Below are 23,223 nucleotides of genomic sequence, written 5' to 3'. Positions count from 1 at the left end.
ACAGCGCCGCACTGGGTCATCACATACACATGGTGAGGATACAGCTCTGCACTGGGTCATCACATACACATGGTGAGGATACAGCGCTGCACTGGGTCATCACATACACATTGGGGGACATGTATCAAAGATTTTACCCCTGTTTTGTGTGTATTTTTTTGCACAAAATTTTGCGCACGTTTTGGTAGAGCATGTCCTCCAGATGTGGCTGAATCAGGGTACCTTGGAGTGACCTCTATAGTACACATGGATTTATTAACTGCGTACTTTTTTTTTACACCAAAAATTTTGCCGCAAGAGCAGTTTTTTTTGCGCAAATATAAACCATCTTGGACTTAACGTAGCAAGATGCTCTAAATCATTGATTCTATTTTCCAAAGAGTGGATTTAGGAGATTACTATATTTACCCGCAATTTATGAAGCTCATTGTACTTGATTGATAAATTTAGCGCTTCTGCACATAATTTAGAATTCGGGAAAAGGGGTAAAATGATTCTACCATACACAAATAATGATACATGTCCCCCATTGTGAGGATACAGAGGTGCATCAGGTGATCACATACACGTGGTGAGGATACAGCGCTGTACTGGGTCATCACATACACATGGTGAGGATACAGCCCTGCACTGGGTCTTCACATACACATGGTGAGGATACAGCTCTGCACTGGGTCATCACATACACATGGTGAGGATACAGAGGTGCACTGGGTCATCACATACACATGGTGAGGATACAGCCCTGCACTGGGTCTTCACATACACATGGTGAGGATACAGCTCTGCACCGGGTCATCACATACACATGGTGAGGATACAGCCCTGCACTGGGTCTTCACATACACATGGTGAGGATACAGCTCTGCACTGGGTCATCACATACACATGGTGAGGATACAGCCCTGCACTGGGTCTTCACATACACATGGTGAGGATACAGCCCTGCACTGGGTCTTCACATACACATGGTGAGGATACAGAGGTGCACTGGGTATTCACATACACATGGTGAGGATACAGAGGTGCATTGGGTCATCACATACACATGGTGAGGATACAGTGCTGCACTGGGTCATCACATACACATGGTGAGGATACAGAGGTGCATCGGGTCATCACATACACATGGTGAGGATACAGCTCTGCACTGGGTTATCACATACACATGGTGAGGATACAGCGCTGCACTGGGTCATCACATACACATGGTGAGGATACAGAGGTGCATCGGGTCATCACATACACATGGTGAGGATACAGAGGTGCATCAGGTCATCACATACACATGGTGAGGATACAGCGCTGCACTGGGTCATCACATACACATGGTGAGGATACAGAGGTGCATCGGGTCATCACATACACATTGTGAGGTTACAGAGGTGCGTCGGGACATCACATACACCTGGTGAGGAGACAGCGCCGCACTGGGTCATCACATACACATGGTGAGGATACAGCTCTGCATCGGGTCATCACATACACATGGTGAGGATACAGAGGTGCATCGGGTAATCACATACACATGGTGAGGATACAGCCCTGCACTGGGTCATCACATACACATGGTGAGGATACAAAGGTGCACTGGGTCATCACATACACATGGTGAGGATACAGCCCTGCACTGGGTCATCACATACACATGGTGAGGATACAGAGGTGCATCGGGTCATCACATACACATGGTGAGGATACAGAGGTGCATCGGGTCATCACATACACATGGTGAGGATACAGAGGTGCATCGGGTCATCACATACACATGGTGAGGATACAGCTCTGCACTGGGTCATCACATACACATGGTGAGGATACAGAGGTGCATCTGGTGATCACATACACAAGGTGAGGATACAGAGGTGCATCGGGTGATCACATACACATGGTGAGGATACAGAGGTGCATCGGGTGATCACATACACATGGTGAGGATACAGAGGTGCATCGGGTCATCACATACACATGGTGAGGATACAGCCCTGCACTGGGTCATCACATACGCTTGGTGAGGATACAGCTCTGCACTGGGTCATCACATACACATGGTGAGGATACAGAGGTGCATCGGGTGATCACATACACATGGTGAGGATACAGCTCTGCACTGGGTCATCACATACACATGGTGAGGATACAGAGGTGCATCGGGTCATCACATACACATGGTGAGGATACAGCGCTGCACTGGGTCATCACATACACATTGGGGGACATGTATCAAAGATTTTACCCCTGTTTTGTGTGTATTTTTTTGCACAAAATTTTGCGCAAGCCCTTTTTTTGCGCAATTTTTTTGCGCACGTTTTGGTAGAGCATGTCCTCCAGATGTGGCTGAATCAGGGTACCTTGGAGTGACCTCTATAGTACACATGGATTTATTAACTGCGTACTTTTTTTTTACACCAAAAATTTTGCCGCAAGAGCTGTTTTTTTTGCGCAAATATAAACCATCTTGGACTTAACGTAGCAAGATGCTCTAAATCATTGATTCTATTTTCCAAAGAGTGGATTTAGGAGATTACTATATTTACCCGCAATTTATGAAGCTCATTGTACTTGATTGATAAATTTAGCGCTTCTGCACATAATTTAGAATTCGGGAAAAGGGGTAAAATGATTCTACCATACACAAATAATGATACATGTCCCCCATTGTGAGGATACAGAGGTGCATCGGGTGATCACATACACGTGGTGAGGATACAGCGCTGTACTGGGTTATCACATACACATGGTGAGGATACAGAGGTGCATCGGGTCATCACATACACATGGTGAGGATACAGAGGTGCATCGGGTCATCACATACACATGGTGAGGATACAGCTCTGCATCGGGTCATCACATACACATGGTGAGGATACAGAGGTGCATCGGGTCATCACATAAACATGGTGAGGATACAGTGCTGCACTGGGTCATCACATACACATGGTGAGGATACAGCTCTGCACTGGGTCATCACATACACATGGTGAGGATACAGCCCTGCACTGGGTCATCACATACACATGGTGAGGATACAGAGGTGCATCGGGTCATCACATACACATGGTGAGGATACAGAGGTGCATCGGGTCATCACATACACATGGTGAGGATACAGAGGTGCATCGGGTCATCACATAAACATGATGAGGATACAGTGCTACACTGGGTCATCACATACACATGGTGAGGATACAGCCCTGCACTGGGTCATCACATACACATGGTGAGGATACAGCTCTGCACTGGGTCATCACATACACATGGTGAGGATACAGCGCCGCACTGGGTCATCACATACACATGGTGAGGATACAGCGCCGCACTGGGTCATCACATACACATGGTGAGGATACAGAGGTGCATCGGGTCATCACATACACATGGTGAGGATACAGCGCTGCACTGGGTCATCACATACACATGGTGAGGATACAGCACTGCACTGGGTCATCACATACACATGGTGAGGATACAGCTCTGCACTGGGTCATCACATACACATGGTGAGGATACAGCTCTGCACTGGGTTATCACATACACATGGTGAGGATACAGCGGTGCACTGGGTCATCACATACACATGGTGAGGATACAAAGGTGCATCGGGTCATCACATACACATGGTGAGGATACAGCGGTGCACTGGGTCATCACATACACATGGTGAAGATACAGAGGTGCACTGGGTCATCACATAAACATGGTGAGGATACAAAGGTGCACTGGGTCATCACATACACATGGTGAGGATACAAAGGTGCACTGGGTCATCACATACACATGGTGAGGATACAGCGCCGCACTGGGTCATCACATACACATGGTGAGGATACAGCGCTGCACTGGGTCATAACATACACATGGTGAGGATACAGCCCTGCACTGGGTCATCACATACACATGGTGAGGATACAGAGGTGCATCGGGTCATCACATACACATGGTGAGGATACAGCGCTGCACTGGGTCATCACATACACATGGTGAGGATACAGCCCTGCACTGGGTCATCACATACACATGGTGAGGATACAGCGCTGCACTGGGTCATCACATACACATGGTGAGGATACAGCTCTGCACTGGGTCATCACATACACATGGTGAGGATACAGCGCCGCACTGGGTCATCACATACACATGGTGAGGATACAGCGCCGCACTGGGTCATCACATACACATGGTGAGGATACAGAGGTGCATCGGGTCATCACATACACATGGTGAGGATACAGCGCTGCACTGGGTCATCACATACACATGGTGAGGATACAGCACTGCACTGGGTCATCACATACACATGGTGAGGATACAGCTCTGCACTGGGTTATCACATACACATGGTGAGGATACAGAGGTGCATCGGGTCATCACATACACATGGTGAGGATACAGCTCTGCACTGGGTCATCACATACACATGGTGAGGATACAGCTCTGCACTGGGTCATCACATACACATGGTGAGGATACAGCCCTGCACTGGGTCATCACATACACATGGTGAGGATACAGCCCTGCACTGGGTCATCACATACACATGGTGAGGATACAGCTCTGCACTGGGTCATCACATACACATGGTGAGGATTCAGCCCTGCACTGGGTCATCACATACACATGGTGAGGATACAGCTCTGCACTGGGTCATCACATACACATGGTGAGGATACAGCGCTGCACTGGGTCATCACATACACATGGTGAGGATACAGCCCTGCACTGGGTCATCACATACACATGGTGAGGATACAGCTCTGCACTGGGTCATCACATACACATGGTGAGGATACAGCGCTGCACTGGGTCATCACATACACATGGTGAGGATACAGAGGTGCATCGGGTCATCACATACACATGGTGAGGATACAGCTCTGCACTGGGTCATCACATACACATGGTGAGGATACAGCTCTGCACTGGGTCATCACATACACATGGTGAGGATACAGCGCTGCACTGGGTCATCACATACACATGGTGAGGATACAGAGGTGCATCGGGTCATCACATACACATGGTGAGGATACAGCTCTGCACTGGGTCATCACATACACATGGTGAGGATACAGCACTGCACTGGGTCATCACATTCACATGGTGAGGATACAGCGCTGCACTGGGTCATCACATACACATGGTGAGGATACAGCCCTGCACTGGGTCATCACATACACATGGTGAGGATACAGAGGTGCATCGGGTCATCACATACACATGGTGAGGATACAGAGGTGCATCGGGTCATCACATACACATGGTGAGGATACAGCTCTGCATCTGGTCATCACATACACATGGTGAGGATACAGCTCTGCAACGGGTCATCACATACACATGGTGAGGATACAGCTCTGCACTGGGTCATCACATACACATGGTGAGGATACAGCGCTGCACTGGGTCATCACATACACATGGTGAGGATACAGAGGTGCATCGGGTCATCACATACACATGGTGAGGATACAGTGCTGCACTGGGTCATCACATACACATGGTGAGGATACAGAGGTGCATCGGGTCATCACATACACATGGTGAGGATACAGCCCTGCACTGGGTCATCACATACACATGGTGAAGATACAAAGGTACATCGGGTCATCACATACACATGGTGAGAATACAGCCCTGCACTGGGTCATCACATACACATGGTGAGGATACAGAGGTGCACTGGGTCATCACATACACATGGTGAGGATACAGCGCTGCACTGGGTCATCACATACACATGGTGAGGATACAGAGGTGCATCGGGTCATCACATACACATGGTGAGGATACAGCGCTGCACTGGGTCATCACATACACATGGTGAGGATACAGAGGTGCATCGGGTCATCACATACACATGGTGAGGATACAGAGGTGCACTGGGTCATCACATACACATGGTGAGGATACAGAGGTGCATCGGGTCATCACATACACATGGTGAGGATACAGCCCTGCACTGGGTCATCACATACACATGGTGAGGATACAGAGGTGCATCGGGTCATCACATACACATGGTGAGGATACAGAGGTGCATCGGGTCATCACATACACATGGTGAGGATACAGAGGTGCATCGGGTCATCACATACACATGGTGAGGATACAGAGGTGCACTGGGTCATCACATACACATGGTGAGGATACAGCCCTGCACTGGGTCATCACATTCACATGGTGAGGATACAAAGGTGCATCGGGTCATCACATACACATGGTGAGGATACAGCGCTGCACTGGGTCATCACATACACATGGTGAGGATACAGCTCTGCACTGGGTCATCACATACACATGGTGAGGATACAAAGGTGCATCGGGTCATCACATACACATGGTGAGAATACAGAGGTGCATTGGGTCATCACATACACATGGTGAGGATACAGAGGTGCATCAGGTGATCACATACACATGGTGAGGATACAGAGGTGCATCGGGTCATCACATACACATGGTGAGGATACAGAGGTGCATCGGGTCATCACATACACATGGTGAGGATACAGAGGTGCACTGGGTCATCACATACACATGGTGAGGATACAGCACTGCACTGGGTCATCACATACACATGGTGAGGATACAGAGGTGCACTGGGTCATCACATACACATGGTGAGGATACAGCCCTGCACTGGGTCATCACATACACATGGTGAGGATACAGCTCTGCACTGGGTCATCACATACACATGGTGAGGATACAGCGCTGCACTGGGTCATCACATACACATGGTGAGGATACAGCCCTGCACTGGGTCATCACATACACATGGTGAGGATACAGCTCTGCACTGGGTCATCACATACACATGGTGAGGATACAGAGGTGCATCGGGTCATCACATACACATGGTGAGGATACAGCCCTGCACTGGGTCATCACATACACATGGTGAGGATACAGAGGTGCATCGGGTCATCACATACACATGGTGAGGATACAGCTCTGCACTGGGTCATCACATACACATGGTGAGGATACAGCTCTGCACTGGGTCATCACATACACATGGTGAGGATACAGCGCTGCACTGGGTCATCACATACACATGGTGAGGATACAGAGGTGCATCGGGTCATCACATACACATGGTGAGGATACAGCTCTGCACTGGGTCATCACATACACATGGTGAGGATACAGCCCTGCACTGGGTCATCACATACACATGGTGAGGATACAGCTCTGCACTGGGTTATCACATACACATGGTGAGGATACAGCGCCGCACTGGGTCATCACATACACATCGCTGAGTCATCAGTATGCCTGGGCCTTACTTTTGTCTCCTAAACTTTGTATAATATTTAAAATAAGTACAATATGCTGGACAAAAGCTTGCTTCACCTAAGGAACAGACTGTGCATCTTATAGTCACTTTTGTGAAAAATACCACAAGAAATGGATTTCTGACCGTGTTTTGTTTGTGAAAATCAGAAAGCGATGCCATCAGTTTGTCCAACTCCAGGGTGGCCGAGGATGCCGACAAAGCCCTAAAAATATGGACATATATATCAGTTCCTTGTGTCACGTAGGATTACTCCTTAGGATACATGTGATCTGAGGAACAGAAGATGTCAATCACCAGACAACACTACTACTTACAGAAGGTCTTATGTGATGTATGATGAACATTGGAAGGCATTAGTAATATTGTAACATAGTTTGTAAGGTTGCAAAAAGACAAGTCCATTGATTTCAATCTAGAACCTTACCGTGTTGATCCTGAGGAAGGCAAAAATATATATATATATCAATTGCCCTAGGAAAGAGGAAAACTTCCTTCCTGACTCCAGTATGGCATCAGAATAAATCCCTGGGTCAATGTTCTATCCACATAAATCTAGTATTCATAACCTGTAGTGTTATATTTCTCTAGAAAAACATCCAGGCCCCCCTTGAACTTGTTTATTGAGTCATCACAACATCATGTGGCAGACGGTTCCATAGTCTCACTGCTCTTACAGTAAAGAATCTCTGCCTGTGATGATAGTGAAACCTTCTTTCCTCTAGAGGTAGAGGATGCCCCCTTGTCATGGTTACCGGCCTAGGTATAAAAAGATCCCTATTAAAATCTCTGTACTGTCCATTCATATATCTGTACATTATGATCAGATCCTCCGAAGATCTCCTTTCTCCAGATTAAATAACCCCAAGCTTGATAACCTGTCCTGGTCCTGTAAACCCTCTCCAGTTCAGCCATGTCTTTTTATAAAGGGGTCCCAAAATTGTGCACAATACTCCATGTGCGATCTGACTAATGATTTACACAGAAGCAAAACTATGTTCTTGCCTCAAGCATCTATGCCTCTCTATACATCCCATGACTTTGTTAACCTTGGCAGCAGCTGCCTGGCACTGATCACTATAGTAGAGTTTACTGTCCACAAGTCCCAAGTCCTTTTCAGTATAGGTTTTACTTAATGTCTTCTCATTTAGCACATAATCGTACATTTTGTTTTTACAGCCCAAGTGCATAACCTTACATTTATCCAAATTAAACTTCATTTTCCATGTGTTTGCCCAAGCTTCCAGCTTCCACAGATACCTCTGTAATATTATGTTATCCTCTATGGTGATCACCTTACCCAATTTAATGTCGAAATCCTATCACCCAACTCCCGGGACATGTAGTTCTGGGCGCTGGGCAGGCGAGTTTTTCATGCATTTAGCCCTGCATCGGGCGAGCCGGACTTACTTCCCCCTCTATCTTGGGGGGGGAAGGGGGGGGACGATACACCTCTGCATCCATGGCTGGAGGGCTTAACTCTGCCTCCATGGCTGCCCCGTGGATCTGTATTTGATTGAGCCTGATTTGGTATTGGCACATGCGTAATTGTCCATACTATTAAAATATTACATTATATATCCTATACGGTCACTGGAGTTAAAGTTTTTTATGTTTATAACATCCCAGAAAAAAATTAAGAAAAAGTGTTTAAAATGTCCGATCAATACCAAAATGGTACCGATACAAACAACAGATTACGGCACAAAAAAGCCCTCATACAGCCCGGTATTCAGAAAAATAAAAATGTTATAGGGGGACAGGAATTTATTTATTTTTATTAAAAAGTTTAGAATTTTTTTTAAATTAGTAAAACATGGCAGAAACTAAGCAAATTTGGTATTGCTGCAATCAGGCTGACCTAAAGTATCAAAATAACATGTAAGCTTGACCAAAAGGTGAATGGTGAAAAAAAGGAAACCCCCAAATTAGCATTTTTTTTTTTATTTCACCTTGCAAATAATTATAAATTATCTTTTTTTCGGTGCATAAGTTATGGAAAAATGACTGTATATAATTGTCATTACAAAGTATAATTGGTCCTGCAAAAAACTCCTCATAGATGATCAGATTAGTCTGACTGATCCCTCAAACACACCTCACCCCGGTCCAATCTATTACCTGATCTCCTCATAGATGATCAGATAAGTCTGATGGATCCCTCATACACACCTCACTCCAGTCCAATCTATTACCTGATCTCCTCATAGATGATCAGATAAGTCTGATGGATCCCTCATACACACCTCACTCCAGTCCAATCTATTACCTGATCTCCTCATAGATGATCAGATAAGTCTGATGGATCCCTCATACACACCTCACTCCAGTCCAATCTATTACCTGATCTCCTCATAGATGATCAGATTAGTCTGACTGATCCCTCATACACACCTCACTCCAGTCCAATCTATTACCTGATCTCCTCATAGATGATCAGATAAGTCTGATGGATCCCTCATACACACCTCACTCCAGTCCAATCTATTACCTGATCTCCTCATAGATGATCAGATAAGTCTGATGGATCCCTCATACACACCTCACTCCAGTCCAATCTATTACCTGATCTCCACATAGATGATCAGATAAGTCTGATGGATCCCTCATACACACCTCACTCCAGTCCAATCTATTACCTGATCTCCTCATAGATGATCAGATTAGTCTGACTGATCCCTCATACACACCTCACTGCAGTCCAATCTATTACCTGATCTCCTCATAGATGATCAGATAAGTCTGATGGATCCCTCATACACACCTCACTCCAGTCCAATCTATTACCTGATCTCCTCATAGATGATCAGATAAGTCTGATGGATCCCTCATACACACCTCACTCCAGTCCAATCTATTACCTGATCTCCTCATAGATGATCAGATAAGTCTGATGGATCCCTCATACACACCTCACTCCAGTCCAATCTATTACCTGATCTCCTCATAGATGATCAGATAAGTCTGATGGATCCCTCATACACACCTCACTCCAGTCCAATCTATACCTGACCTCCACATAGATGATCAGATTAGTCTGACTGATCCCTCAAACACACCTCACCCCGGTCCAATCTATTACCTGATCTCCTCATAGATGATCAGATAAGTCTGATGGATCCCTCATACACACCTCACCCCAGTCCAATCTATACCTGACCTCCACATAGATGATCAGATTAGTCTGACTGATCCCTCAAACACACCTCACCCCGGTCCAATCTATTACCTGATCTCCTCATAGATGATCAGATAAGTCTGATGGATCCCTCATACACACCTCACTCCAGTCCAATCTATTACCTGATCTCCTCATAGATGATCAGATAAGTCTGATGGATCCCTCATACACACCTCACTCCAGTCCAATCTATACCTGATCTCCTCATAGATGATCAGATAAGTCTGATGGATCCCTCATACACACCTCACCCCAGTCCAATCTATACCTGACCTCCACATAGATGATCAGATTAGTCTGACTGATCCCTCAAACACACCTCACCCCGGTCCAATCTATTACCTGATCTCCTCATAGATGATCAGATAAGTCTGATGGATCCCTCATACACACCTCACTCCAGTCCAATCTATACCTGACCTCCTCATAGATGATCAGATTAGTCTGAATGATCCCTCATACACACCTCACCCCAGTTCACACTATATCTGACCTCCTCATAGATGATCGGATTAGTCGGACAGGACCTATTCTGCATAATCCCATGTTGGTGCTCTGTTACAAGGTTATTCTCATTAACCCCTTAAGGACAATGGACGTATATTTTCGTCCATTGCCCGCTCCCAATATATGAAGCGCGCTCAGGAGCTGAGCACACTTCATACCCAGTGTGTCCCGGTTGCTATCAGGACCCGCGGCTAATACAGGACATCGCCGATCGGGCTGATGTCCAGTTTTAACCCTTTAGATGCCGCAATCAATGTTGATCGCAGCATCTAAAACGAGAGAAAAGACATCCTGGCTAGTTCAGCGGGCTGTTCGTGACTGCTGCGGTGAAATCGTGGCGTCCCGAACAGCTGAGAGGGCGGTGGGAGGGCCCTTACATGCCTCCTCGCCATCCGATTTGTGCCTCGTTGCTCCAGCCAGGCTATGCAGGCTGGAGCAATTGAGCACAGACAACACTGAATAGTGCTATGCTATGGCATAGCATTGTTCAGTGTATGCAATCTAAGGATTGCACATAATAGTCCCCTATGGGGACTAAAAAAACAGAGTACAAAAAATAAAGTTAATAAATGTGATTTAACCCCTTCCCTAATAAAAGTTTGAATCACCCCCCCCCCCTTTTCCTCATTAAAAAATATATATATATGTAAACTAAAAATAAACATAAATATTTGTGGTACTGTCGCGTGCATAAATGTCCGAACTTTGAAAATATAACGTTGATTAAACCGCATAGTCAGTGGCGTACACGTAAAAAAAAAAAAATCAAAAGTCCAAATTTGCGTAGTTTTGGTCACTTTGTGTACCCTATAATAAATTTATTAAAAGCAATCAAAAAGGTCTATCAAAACAAAAATGGTACCGATAAAATCTTCAGATCTTGGTGCCAAAAATGAGTCCTCATACAGCCCCGTATACAGAAAAATAAAATAATTATAGGGGTCAGAAGAGGACATTTTTAAACATACTAATTTTCATACAAATATTTATAATTTTTTAAAAGAAGCAATACAAAATAAAAGCTATATAAGTTGGGTATCATTTTAATCATATGGACCTACAGAATAAAGACAAGGTGTTATTTTTACCAAAAAGCGCACTGTGTAGAATCGGAAGCCCCCAAAAGGCCTTTTTTTTCTTTTTCTTTTTTTCAATTTTGCCCCACAAAGATTATTATTTTTTTTGTTTCACTGTAAATTTTGTGGTGAAATGATTGATGTCATTACAAATTACAATTAGTGGCGCAAAAAACAAGCCCTCATATGGGTCTGTAGGTGAAAAATTGAAAATGTTCTGATGTTTTGAAGGTACGGTGGAAAATATGAAAGTGCAAAAATGAAAAAAACCTGTGGTCCTTAACAGATTAAAGGGGTACTCCAGTGGAAAATATTATTATTGTTATTATTTTTCTTTTTTTTTTTTTTTTTTAAATCAACAGGTGCCAAAAAGTTAAATAGATTTTTAAATTACTTCTATTTAAAAATGTTAATCCTTCCAATACTTATCAGCTACTGTATGCTCTAGAATAAGTTGTATAGTTATTTTCTGTCAGAGCAGTAACAAATCCCCATAGCAAACCTCTCCTGCTCTGGACAGTTCCTGACTTGGACAGAGGTGTCAGCAAAGAGCTTTGTGGCCAGACAGAAAAGAACTATACAACTTCCTCTGCAGCATACAGCAGTTGATAAGTACTGGAAATATTAAGATTTTTATATAGAAGTAATTTACAAATCTGTTTAACTTTCTGGCACCTGTTGATTAGATAAAACATTTTTCCACCAGAGTACCCCTTTAAGATACTCCAGAATAGCATCTCTGTGAAAACCTTCATCAAAAATCTTACCCAAAACAGATGTAAAAACTTACAGGTCTATAGTTCCCCGGATCACTTTTTGACCTTTTTATTTATTGGTACCACATTTACCAAGCGCCAGTCCTGTGGAACACTCCCTGTCATTATTAAATATTTAAATATAAGGAATAAGGGTCTGTCTAGCATGGTACTTATTTCCTGCAAAACCCTGGGATGGATACCATCTGGGCCCAGTGATTTGTGTGTCTTAATGTTATTAAGGCGGCACCGCACTTCTTGTTGGGTTAAACAGGTGAGGTCTGCTGGAAAGTTTACATTATTCTTTCCCTTGTCCTCTGACATTGCATTTTCCTGTGTAAATACAGTATAGACTCTTTTTTAGGGGGCCAACATAATTAGTTTTAAGTTTCATATTATTTATGTAGGTAAATAATATTTTTTAAGAGAAAGTGGAGTCCAGCGCAAATGGTCAGATAAAATCACTAAATCCTTTATTATGCTTCCATAAGCCGAAACATAGATACACGAGAATACAGCTCTATTTTTACTAGTTTTATTTATTTATTTTTTTACAGAATTAATTTCTCTCCTTATAATTTTTTAACGCTTCCCCACTACATTCCCCACTTGTTTTAGTAGTCTGAACGCTTTCCTTTTATCATATTCCTAACGGTTTTGGCTAAACACTTCTATTTGCATATATATGTCACTCACAGGATCTATTTATGATGTTCTTAAAAATGTTCCATTTAGCTTGTATACTTTTATTACTGAGGACAAGGTCCCAATCTATGTCACTGAGGTCCCCTCCTATTTGGTGAGAACTGACCTTCCTGAAGTTTAATGTTTTTGTATCTCCACTAGTAGACATCCTCTTATAGGATAAATGAAAATGTATTTTGTGGTGTAATATGTAATCTTCACTTACCCAACATCCACCAGACCTAATCCTCACCCACTAATCCTAATCCTCACCCACTAACATCCACCATCCCAAATCTTCACCCACTAACATCTACCAGCCCTAATCCTCACCCACTAACATTCACCAGCCCTAATCCTCACCCACTAACATTCACCAGCCCTAATCCTCACCCACTAACATTCATCAGCCCTAATCCTCACCCACTAACATTCACCAGCCCTAATCCTCACCCACTAACATTCACCAGCCCTAATCCTCACCCACTAACATTCACCAGCCCTAATCCTCACCCACTAACATTCATCAGCCCTAATCCTCACCCACTAACATTCACCAGCCCTAATCCTCACCCACTAACATTCACCAGCCCTAATCCTCACCCACAAACATTCACCAGCCCTAATCCTCACCCACTAACATTCACCAGCCCTAATCCTCACCCACAAACATTCACCAGCCCTAATCCTCACCCACTAACATTCACCAGCCCTAATCCTCACCCACTAACATTCACCAGCCCTAATCCTCACCCACTAACATTCACCAGCCCTAATCCTCACCCACTAACATTCACCAGCCCTAATCCTCACCCACTAACATTCACCAGCCCTAATCCTCACCCACAAACATCTATCGGCCCTAATCCTCACCCGCTAACATCCACCAGCCCTAATCCTCATCCATTTACATTTACCAGCCCTAACCCTCACCCACTAACATCTACCAGCCCTAATCCTCACCCACTAACATCTATCGGCCCTAATCCTCACCCGCTAACATCCACCAGCCCTAATTCTCACCCACTAACATCCACCAGCCCAAATCTTCACCCACTAACACCCACCAGTCCTAATCCTTACCCACTAACATCCACCAGCCCTAATCCTCACTCACATACATCCACTAGTCTAATCTTCACCCACTAACATTCACCAATCCTAATCTTCACCAATTAACACCCACCAGCCCTAATCCTCACCCACTAACATCCACCAGTCCTAATCTTCACCCACTAACATCTAACAGACCATATCCTCACCAACTAATCCAAATCCGTACCCACTAACATTCACCACCCCCAATCCTCAAGCACTAACATCTACCGGCCCTAATCCTCACCCGCTAACATCCACTGGTCCTAATCCTCACCCACTAACATCTACGAGCCCTAATCCTCACCCATTAGTTAGTACCCACCAGCCCTAATCCTCACCCACTAACACCCACCAGCCCTAATCCTCACCCACTAACATCTACTGGCCCTAATCCTCACCCACTAACATCCACCAGCCCTAATCCTCACCCACTAACATCTACTGGCCCTAATGCTCACCCACTAACATCCACCAGCCCTAATCCTCACCTTCTAACATCTACCGGCTTTAAAGCGAAACTGTCACGAATTTGTACCCCTATAAACTAATCACAGGGTAACAATGTTCTTTAGAATTACTCCCCAGGTATACCATTTTACTGCTTTCTAGCAGCTTTTATCAGGCTAAAAAATGCTTTATAAGACAGCCAGCAACAGTCGGATAGCCATAGCCACGCCTATCTCCTGTATGTCATCGCTAGGACCTCTGTGTGATTGGTCCCAGCACTTAGGCCCCTTTATTATCCTTATCTGTGGCGGTGAACATACAAATGTATAAGTAAAACAAGTGCCCATTCTCCTATTAGGTTACAGTGCCGTCACAGAGGGTTAGTTTGCATAGCAAGCGGCAGAGCATTACGCTGTGCACTGGGACAGAGAGCGAGCCATTGGTATGAAAACTACCTGCCTGCAGCGCCAGTGATGTACTGGGGCCATCAGGAGAGAGCGCTTGCGGCTAGTTTTCATAGCAAGCGCTCCCGGCCCCTGTGCACAGCGTAATGCTCTGCCGCTTGCTATGCAAACTAACCCCCTGTGACGGCACTGTAACCTAATAGGAGAACTGGCACTGTAAACTGCTAGAAGAACGGGCACTTGTTTTACTTATACATTTGTATGTTCGCCACCACACATAAGCATAATAAAGGGGCCTATGTGCTGGGACCAATCACACAGCGGTCCTAGCAATGACATACAGGAGATAGGCGTGGCTATGGCTCTCCGACTGTTGCTGGCTGTCTTATAAAGCATTTTTTAGCCTGATAAAAGCTGCTAGAAAGCAGTAAAAGGTATACCTGGAGAGTAATTCTAAAGAACTTTGTTACCCTGCGATTGGTTTATAGGGGTACAAATTTGTGACAGTTGCACTTTAATAATCACCCGCTAACATCTCCCGGCCCTAATCCTCACCTGCTAACATCCACCAGCCTAACCCTCACCCAATAACATCTACCACACTAAATCCTCACCAACTAATCCTAATCTGTACCAACTAACATCCACCAGCCCTAATCCTCACCCACTAACATCCACCAGACCAAATCCTCACCAACTAATCCTAATCCTTACCCAATAACATCCACCAGCCCCATTCCTCATGCACTAACATCATCTACCTGCCCTAATCCTCACCCACTAACATACACCGGCCCTGATCCTCACCGGCTAACATCCACTGGCCCTAATCCTCACCCACTAGCATCTACCAGCCCTAATCCTCACCCACTAGCATCTATCGGCCCTATTTCTCACCCACTAACATTCACCAGCCCTAATCTTCACCCACTAACATCTACCGGCCCTAATCTTCACCCACTAACATCTATCGGCCCTAATCCTCACCCGCTAACATCCACCAGCCCTAATCCTCACCCACTAACATCCACCAGACCAAATCCTCACCAACTAATCCTAATCCTTACCCAATAACATCCACCAGCCCCATTCCTCATGCACTAACATCATCTACCTGCCCTAATCCTCACCCACTAACATACACCGGCCCTGATCCTCACCGGCTAACATCCACCGGCCCTAATCCTCACCCACTAACATCCACCAGCCCTAATCCTCACCAACTAACGTCTACCAGGCCTAATCCCCACCAACTAATCCTAATCTGTACCCACTAACATTCACCAGCCCTAATATTCACTCACTAACAAATCCACACCAACTAATCCTAATCCGTACCCACTAACATCCACCAGCCCTAATCTTTACCCACTAACACTCACCTACCCTAATCCTCACCCACTAACATCCACCAGACCTAATCTTCACTCACTAATACTAATCCTCACCCACTAAAATCCACCATCCCAAATCTTCACCCACTAACATCTACCAGGCCTAATCCTCACCCACTAACATTCACCAGCCCTAATCCTCACCCACTAACATCCACCAGCCCTAATCCTCACCCACAAACATCTATCGGCCCTAATCCTCACCCACTAACATCTATCGGCCCTAATCCTCACCCGCTAACATCCACCAGCCCTAATCCTCACCCACTAACATCCACCAGCCCTAATCCTCACCAACTAACGTCTACCAGGCCTAATCCCCACCAACTAATCCTAATCTGTACCCACTCCTCTTTCACTGTGTAAGAGGGGGCGTGAAAGAGGAGTTTCAAAAACTGTGATTATCTGTTGTGCGGAGTGAATCTGTGGAGTGGGTGCGACTGCCTATAGCCCACATTCTTATTTTGGGTAAGTTTTTCTCTTTTGCACATAGTGGGATAACTGTTAGAGTTTAAACACCCTTTTTCATTTTTTTTTTTTTTTTTTTCTCTGTTCCACCTCTAGGGGGAGGAGGAGTAGATTGGGCACAGGTGTATAAATCTTAGCTTGGGACTCTTATTGAGAGCTTGCTCTTTTTGAGTGTTGCTGTGTAAGAGGGGGCGTGAAAGAGGAGTTTCAAAAACTGGAGTTTGAAAGCAGGAGGTTGAGATCGCTGTGAGTTTTCATTTTTGAACCCACAAGGTCTACAAAAAATTTTAAGTGTCATTTTGACTGTCTGTTTTTTCCTATACATTTGTGAAATCCCCATAATTAGATGGCCTCCATGTTGGAAAATGCAGTCCAATGTACATCCTGTTCAATGTATGCAATCCTTGAACAACAGTTTGAGGGTGCATATTGTTGTGCGAGATGTGTGCTAGTTGTCCGTTTGGAAGCCCAGATCCTGCATCTAGAGGGGCGACTGGCAACAATGAGAAGCATTAACAACATGGAGAGGAGTCTCCTGCTCACTGAGCAGGCAGTCTCGGGAATAGAGGTGGGGGAGGACAGTGGGACGGAGTTGCAGGACAGTCAGGCAGTTAGCTGGGTTACAGTTAGAAAGAGGGGTAGGGGAAAAAGTGTCAGGGAGGCTAGTCCTGAACTGGCACACCCCAACAAGTTTGCCCGCTTGGCAGATGAGGGGGATGCCATTACAGAGCTAGCAGAACTGCAGCAGGATACCGCCTCTGACCGCCAGGGGGGTGTCTGCTCCAGTAAGGAGGGAGGGAGGAATACAGGGCAGGCCAGACAGGTACTAGTGGTGGGGGACTCAATTATTAGGGGGACAGACAGGGCAATCTGTCACAAAGATCGGGATCGCCGAACAGTGTGCTGTCTGCCTGGCGCACGAGTTCGGCACATCGCGGATCGGGTTGACAGGTTGTTGGGCGGGGCTGGAGAGGACCCAGCAGTCATGGTACATATTGGCACCAATGACAAAGTAAGAGGTAGGTGGAGTGTCCTTAAAAATGATTTCAGGGACTTAGGCCGCAAGCTTAAGGCAAGGACCTCCAAGGTAGTCTTTTCTGAAATACTACCAGTACCACGAGCCGCACCAGAGAGGCAGCGGGAGATCAGGGAGGTAAACAAGTGGCTCAGAAGCTGGTGTAGGAAGGAAGGGTTTGGGTTCATGGAGAACTGGGCTGACTTCGCTGTCGGTTACCGGCTCTACCGTAGGGACGGGCTGCACCTCAATGGGGAGGGTGCAGCTTTGCTTGGGGAGAAGATGGCTAGAAGGGTGGAGGAGTGTTTAAACTAGGGACTTGGGGGGAGGGAACCTACAGCAAAGAGGGGGAAGATAGTGTAGATAGAGAGGGGGGAATTATAAATGTACCTGGGGGTGGAGCGGAGGGAGGGGTTAGAATAGTTAATAGGAATAGGCTTCATAGGAAAATAAAACTTACACCCTTGAATCCCATTAACCCCAATAACATAAAGGATGGAAATGTAAAGTGTATGTTCACAAATGCCAGAAGCCTAGCAAATAAAATGGGGGAGCTTGAGGCCTTGATACTGGAGGAACATATTGATATAGTTGGGGTCACTGAGACATGGCTGGACTCCTCGCATGACGGGGCTGTTAATCTGCAGGGGTTTACATTGTTTCGCAAGGATAGAATGAACAGAAAAGGTGGTGGAGTCTGTCTGTATGTAAGAAGTGGTATGAAAGTCAGTGTGAACGATGCCATAGTGTGTGATGATTCTGAGGATGTGGAATCATTGTGGGTAGAATTACAAAAGGAGGGAAATACTGAAAAAATAATATTTGGGGTAATCTACAGACCCCCTAATATCACTGAAGAGATAGAAGTTCGGCTTCATAAACAAATAGAGAGGGCCGCCCGGGCAGGTACAGTGGTAATAATGGGAGATTTTAACTATCCAGATATAGATTGGGGTCCGGGGTTGGCTAAAACTACAAAGGGGCGACAATTCCTAAATTTATTGCAGGATAATTTTATGGGCCAGTTTGTGGAGGACCCAACAAGAAGTGATGCCTTGTTGGATCTGATCATTTCCAACAACGCAGAGCTGGTTGGTAATGTAACTGTGCGGGAAAACCTTGGTAATAGCGACCACAATATAGTTACTTTTGACTTAAAATGTAGAAAACAAAGACAGGCGGGGAAGGCAAAAACATATAACTTTAAAAAGGCAAATTTCCCTGGGCTGAGGGCTGCACTACAGGACATAGACTGGGGGGAGGTGTTCTCAAATACTGATACAGAAGGTAAATGGGACATCTTTAAATTAACTCTAAATAACTATACAGCTAAATATATACCAAAGGGGAACAAATATAAACGATTGAAACTAAATCCTACATGGCTGACACATGATGTTAAAAGAGCAATAAACAGCAAAAAAATAGCCTTCAAAAAATACAAATCTGATGGGTCAGCGATAACATTTAAACAGTACAAGGAGCTTAATAAAATCTGTAAAAATGTAATAAAAACAGCAAAAATTCAAAATGAGAGACAGGTGGCCAAAGAAAGCAAAACTAATCCTAAATATTTTTTTAGATATATAAATGCAAAAAAACCAAGGACAGAGCATGTAGGACCCCTTAATAATGATAATGGGGAGGTTGTCACAGGCGATCAAGAGAAGGCGGAGCTACTGAATGGGTTCTTTAGTTCTGTATACACTATGGAAGAAGGAGCTGACATTGGCCAGGTCAGTGCTGGTAACACATCATGTAATGTACTGAACTGGCTTAATGTAGAGATGGTACAAGGTAAGTTAAGTGATATAAATGTAAGCAAATCCCCAGGACCGGATGGACTACACCCAAGAGTTCTTAGAGAGGTAAGTTCAGTAATATCTGTACCCCTGTTCATGATATTTAGAGATTCTCTGGTGTCTGGTATTGTGCCAAGGGACTGGCGCAAGGCGAATGTGGTACCAATCTTCAAAAAGGGCTCTAGGTCTTCCCCAGGAAACTATAGACCGGTAAGTTTAACGTGCATTGTGGGTAAATTGTTTGAAGGACTTATAAGGGATTACATACAGGAATACATAGGGGATAATTGTATTATAAGTGATAGCCAGCATGGGTTTACTAAGGATAGAAGTTGTCAAACCAATCTAATTTGCTTTTATGAAGAGGTGAGTAGAAGCCTTGACAGAGGAATGGCTGTGGATATAGTGTTTCTGGATTTTGCTAAAGCATTTGATACTGTCCCTCATAGACGTCTGACAGGTAAGTTAAGGTCTTTGGGTTTGGAAATTTTAGTTTGTAACTGGATTGAACACTGGCTCACGGATCGTACCCAGAGAGTGGTGGTCAATGATTCGTACTCTGATTGGTCCCCGGTTATTAGTGGTGTACCCCAAGGTTCAGTACTGGGACCGCTGTTGTTTAATTTATTTATCAATGATATAGAGGATGGTATTAACAGCTCTGTTTCTATCTTTGCAGATGACACCAAGCTTTGTAGCACGGTACAGTCTATAGAGGATGTGCATAAGTTACAAGATGACTTGGATAGACTAAGTGTCTGGGCATCCACTTGGCAAATGAGGTTCAATGTGGATAAATGTAAAGTTATGCATCTGGGTACTAATAACCTGCATGCATTGTATGTCTTAGGGGGGATTAAACTGGCAGAGTCACTGGTAGAGAAGGATCTGGGTGTACTTGTAGATCACAGACTACAGAATAGCACAATGTCAGGCTGCTGCTTCCAAAGCCGGCAGGATATTGTCATGTATCAAAAGAGGCATGGACTCAAGGGACAGGGACATAATACTCCCCCTTTATAAAGCATTGGTACGGCCACACCTGGAATATGCTGTTCAGTTTTGGTCACCTGTCCATAAAAGGGACACTGCGGAGTTGGAAAGGGTGCAGAGACGCGCGACTAAACTAATATGGGGCTTGGAACATCTTAGCTATGAGGAGCGATTAAAGGAGTTACAATTGTTTAGTCTTGAGAAGAGACGTTTAAGGGGGGATATGATAAACGTATATAAGTATATTAATGGCCCATACAAAAAATATGGAGAAAAACTGTTCCAGGTTAAACCCCCCCAAAGGACGAGGGGGCACTCCCTCCGTCTGGAGAAAAAAAAGTTTAGTCTCAAGGGGCGACACGCCTTCTTTACCGTGAGGACTGTGAATTTATGGAACGGTCTACCTCAGGAACTGGTCACAGCAGGAACAATTAACAGCTTTAAAACAGGATTAGATACATTCCTGGAACAAAATAAGATTAATGCTTATGAAGAAATATAAAATCTCATCCCTTCCCCAATATCGCGCCACACCCCTACCCCTTAATTCCCTGGTTGAACTTGATGGACATATGTCTTTTTTCGACCGTACTAACTATGTAACTATATGTAACTATGTAACATTCACCAGCCCTAATATTCACTCACTAACAAATCCACACCAACTAATCCTAATCCGTACCCACTAACATCCACCAGCCCTAATCTTTACCCACTAACACTCACCTACCCTAATCCTCACCCACTAACATCCACCAGACCTAATCTTCACTCACTAATCCTAATCCTCACCCACTAAAATCCACCATCCCAAATCTTCACCCACTAACATCTACCAGGCCTAATCCTCACCCACTAACATTCACCAGCCCTAATCCTCACCCACTAACATCCACCAGCCCTAATCCTCACCCACAAACATCTATTGGCCCTAATCCTCACCCACTAACATCTATCGGCCCTAATCCTCACCCGCTAACATCCACCAGCCCTAATCCTCACCCACTAACATCTACCAGCCCTAATCCTCACCCACTAACATCTATCGGCCCTAAGCCTCAGCCGCTAACATCCACCAGCCCTAATTCTCACCCACTAACATCCACCAGCCCTAATCCTCACCCACTAACATTCACCAGCCCTAATCCTCACCCACTAACATTCACCAGCCCTAATCCTCACCCACTAACATTCATCAGCCCTAATCCTCACCCACAAACATTCACCAGCCCTAATCCTCACCCACTAACATTCACCAGCCCTAATCCTCACCCACAAACATTCACCAGCCCTAATCCTCACCCACTAACATTCACCAGCCCTAATCCTCACCCACTAACATTCACCAGCCCTAATCCTCACCCACTAACATTCACCAGCCCTAATCCTCACCCACTAACATTCACCAGCCCTAATCCTCACCCACAAACATCTATCGGCCCTAATCCTCACCCGCTAACATCCACCAGCCCTAATCCTCATCCATTTACATTTACCAGCCCTAACCCTCACCCACTAACATCTACCAGCCCTAATCCTCACCCACTAACATCTATCGGCCCTAATCCTCACCCGCTAACATCCACCAGCCCTAATTCTCACCCACTAACATCCACCAGCCCAAATCTTCACCCACTAACACCCACCAGTCCTAATATTTACCCACTAACATCCACCAGACCTAATCCTTACCCACTAACATCCACCAGCCCTAATCCTCACTCACATACATCCACTAGTCTAATCTTCACCCACTAACATTCACCAATCCTAATCTTCACCAATTAACACCCACCAGCCCTAATCCTCACCCACTAACATCCACCAGTCCTAATCTTCACCCACTAACATCTAACAGACCATATCCTCACCAACTAATCCTAATCCGTACCCACTAACATTCACCACCCCCAATCCTCAAGCACTAACATCTACCGGCCCTAATCCTCACCCGCTAACATCCACTGGTCCTAATCCTCACCCACTAACATCTACGAGCCCTAATCCTCACCCATTAGTTAGTACCCACCAGCCCTAATCCTCACCCACTAACACCCACCAGCCCTAATCCTCACCCACTAACATCTACTGGCCCTAATCCT

At 45.1% G+C, this 23,223-nt stretch overlaps 1 protein-coding gene across 1 annotated transcript in view; it reads right to left on the bottom strand.

The window, feature by feature from the left end:
• Positions 1-23,223, bottom strand: part of TGFB1I1 (transforming growth factor beta 1 induced transcript 1) — a 109,595-nt gene that overhangs the window by 63,308 nt on the left and 23,064 nt on the right. Inside the window, exon 6 of the mRNA XM_056554427.1 lies at positions 7,424-7,502. Within this exon, the coding sequence (XP_056410402.1) occupies positions 7,424-7,502 (79 nt within the window). The remainder of the gene's footprint in view (positions 1-7,423; positions 7,503-23,223) is intronic.

This window comes from Hyla sarda, unplaced genomic scaffold (assembly GCF_029499605.1).
Source record: "Hyla sarda isolate aHylSar1 unplaced genomic scaffold, aHylSar1.hap1 scaffold_717, whole genome shotgun sequence".
In the NCBI taxonomy this organism is placed as follows: domain Eukaryota; kingdom Metazoa; phylum Chordata; class Amphibia; order Anura; family Hylidae; genus Hyla; species Hyla sarda.
This window is presented reverse-complemented; position numbering and strand designations above follow the sequence as displayed.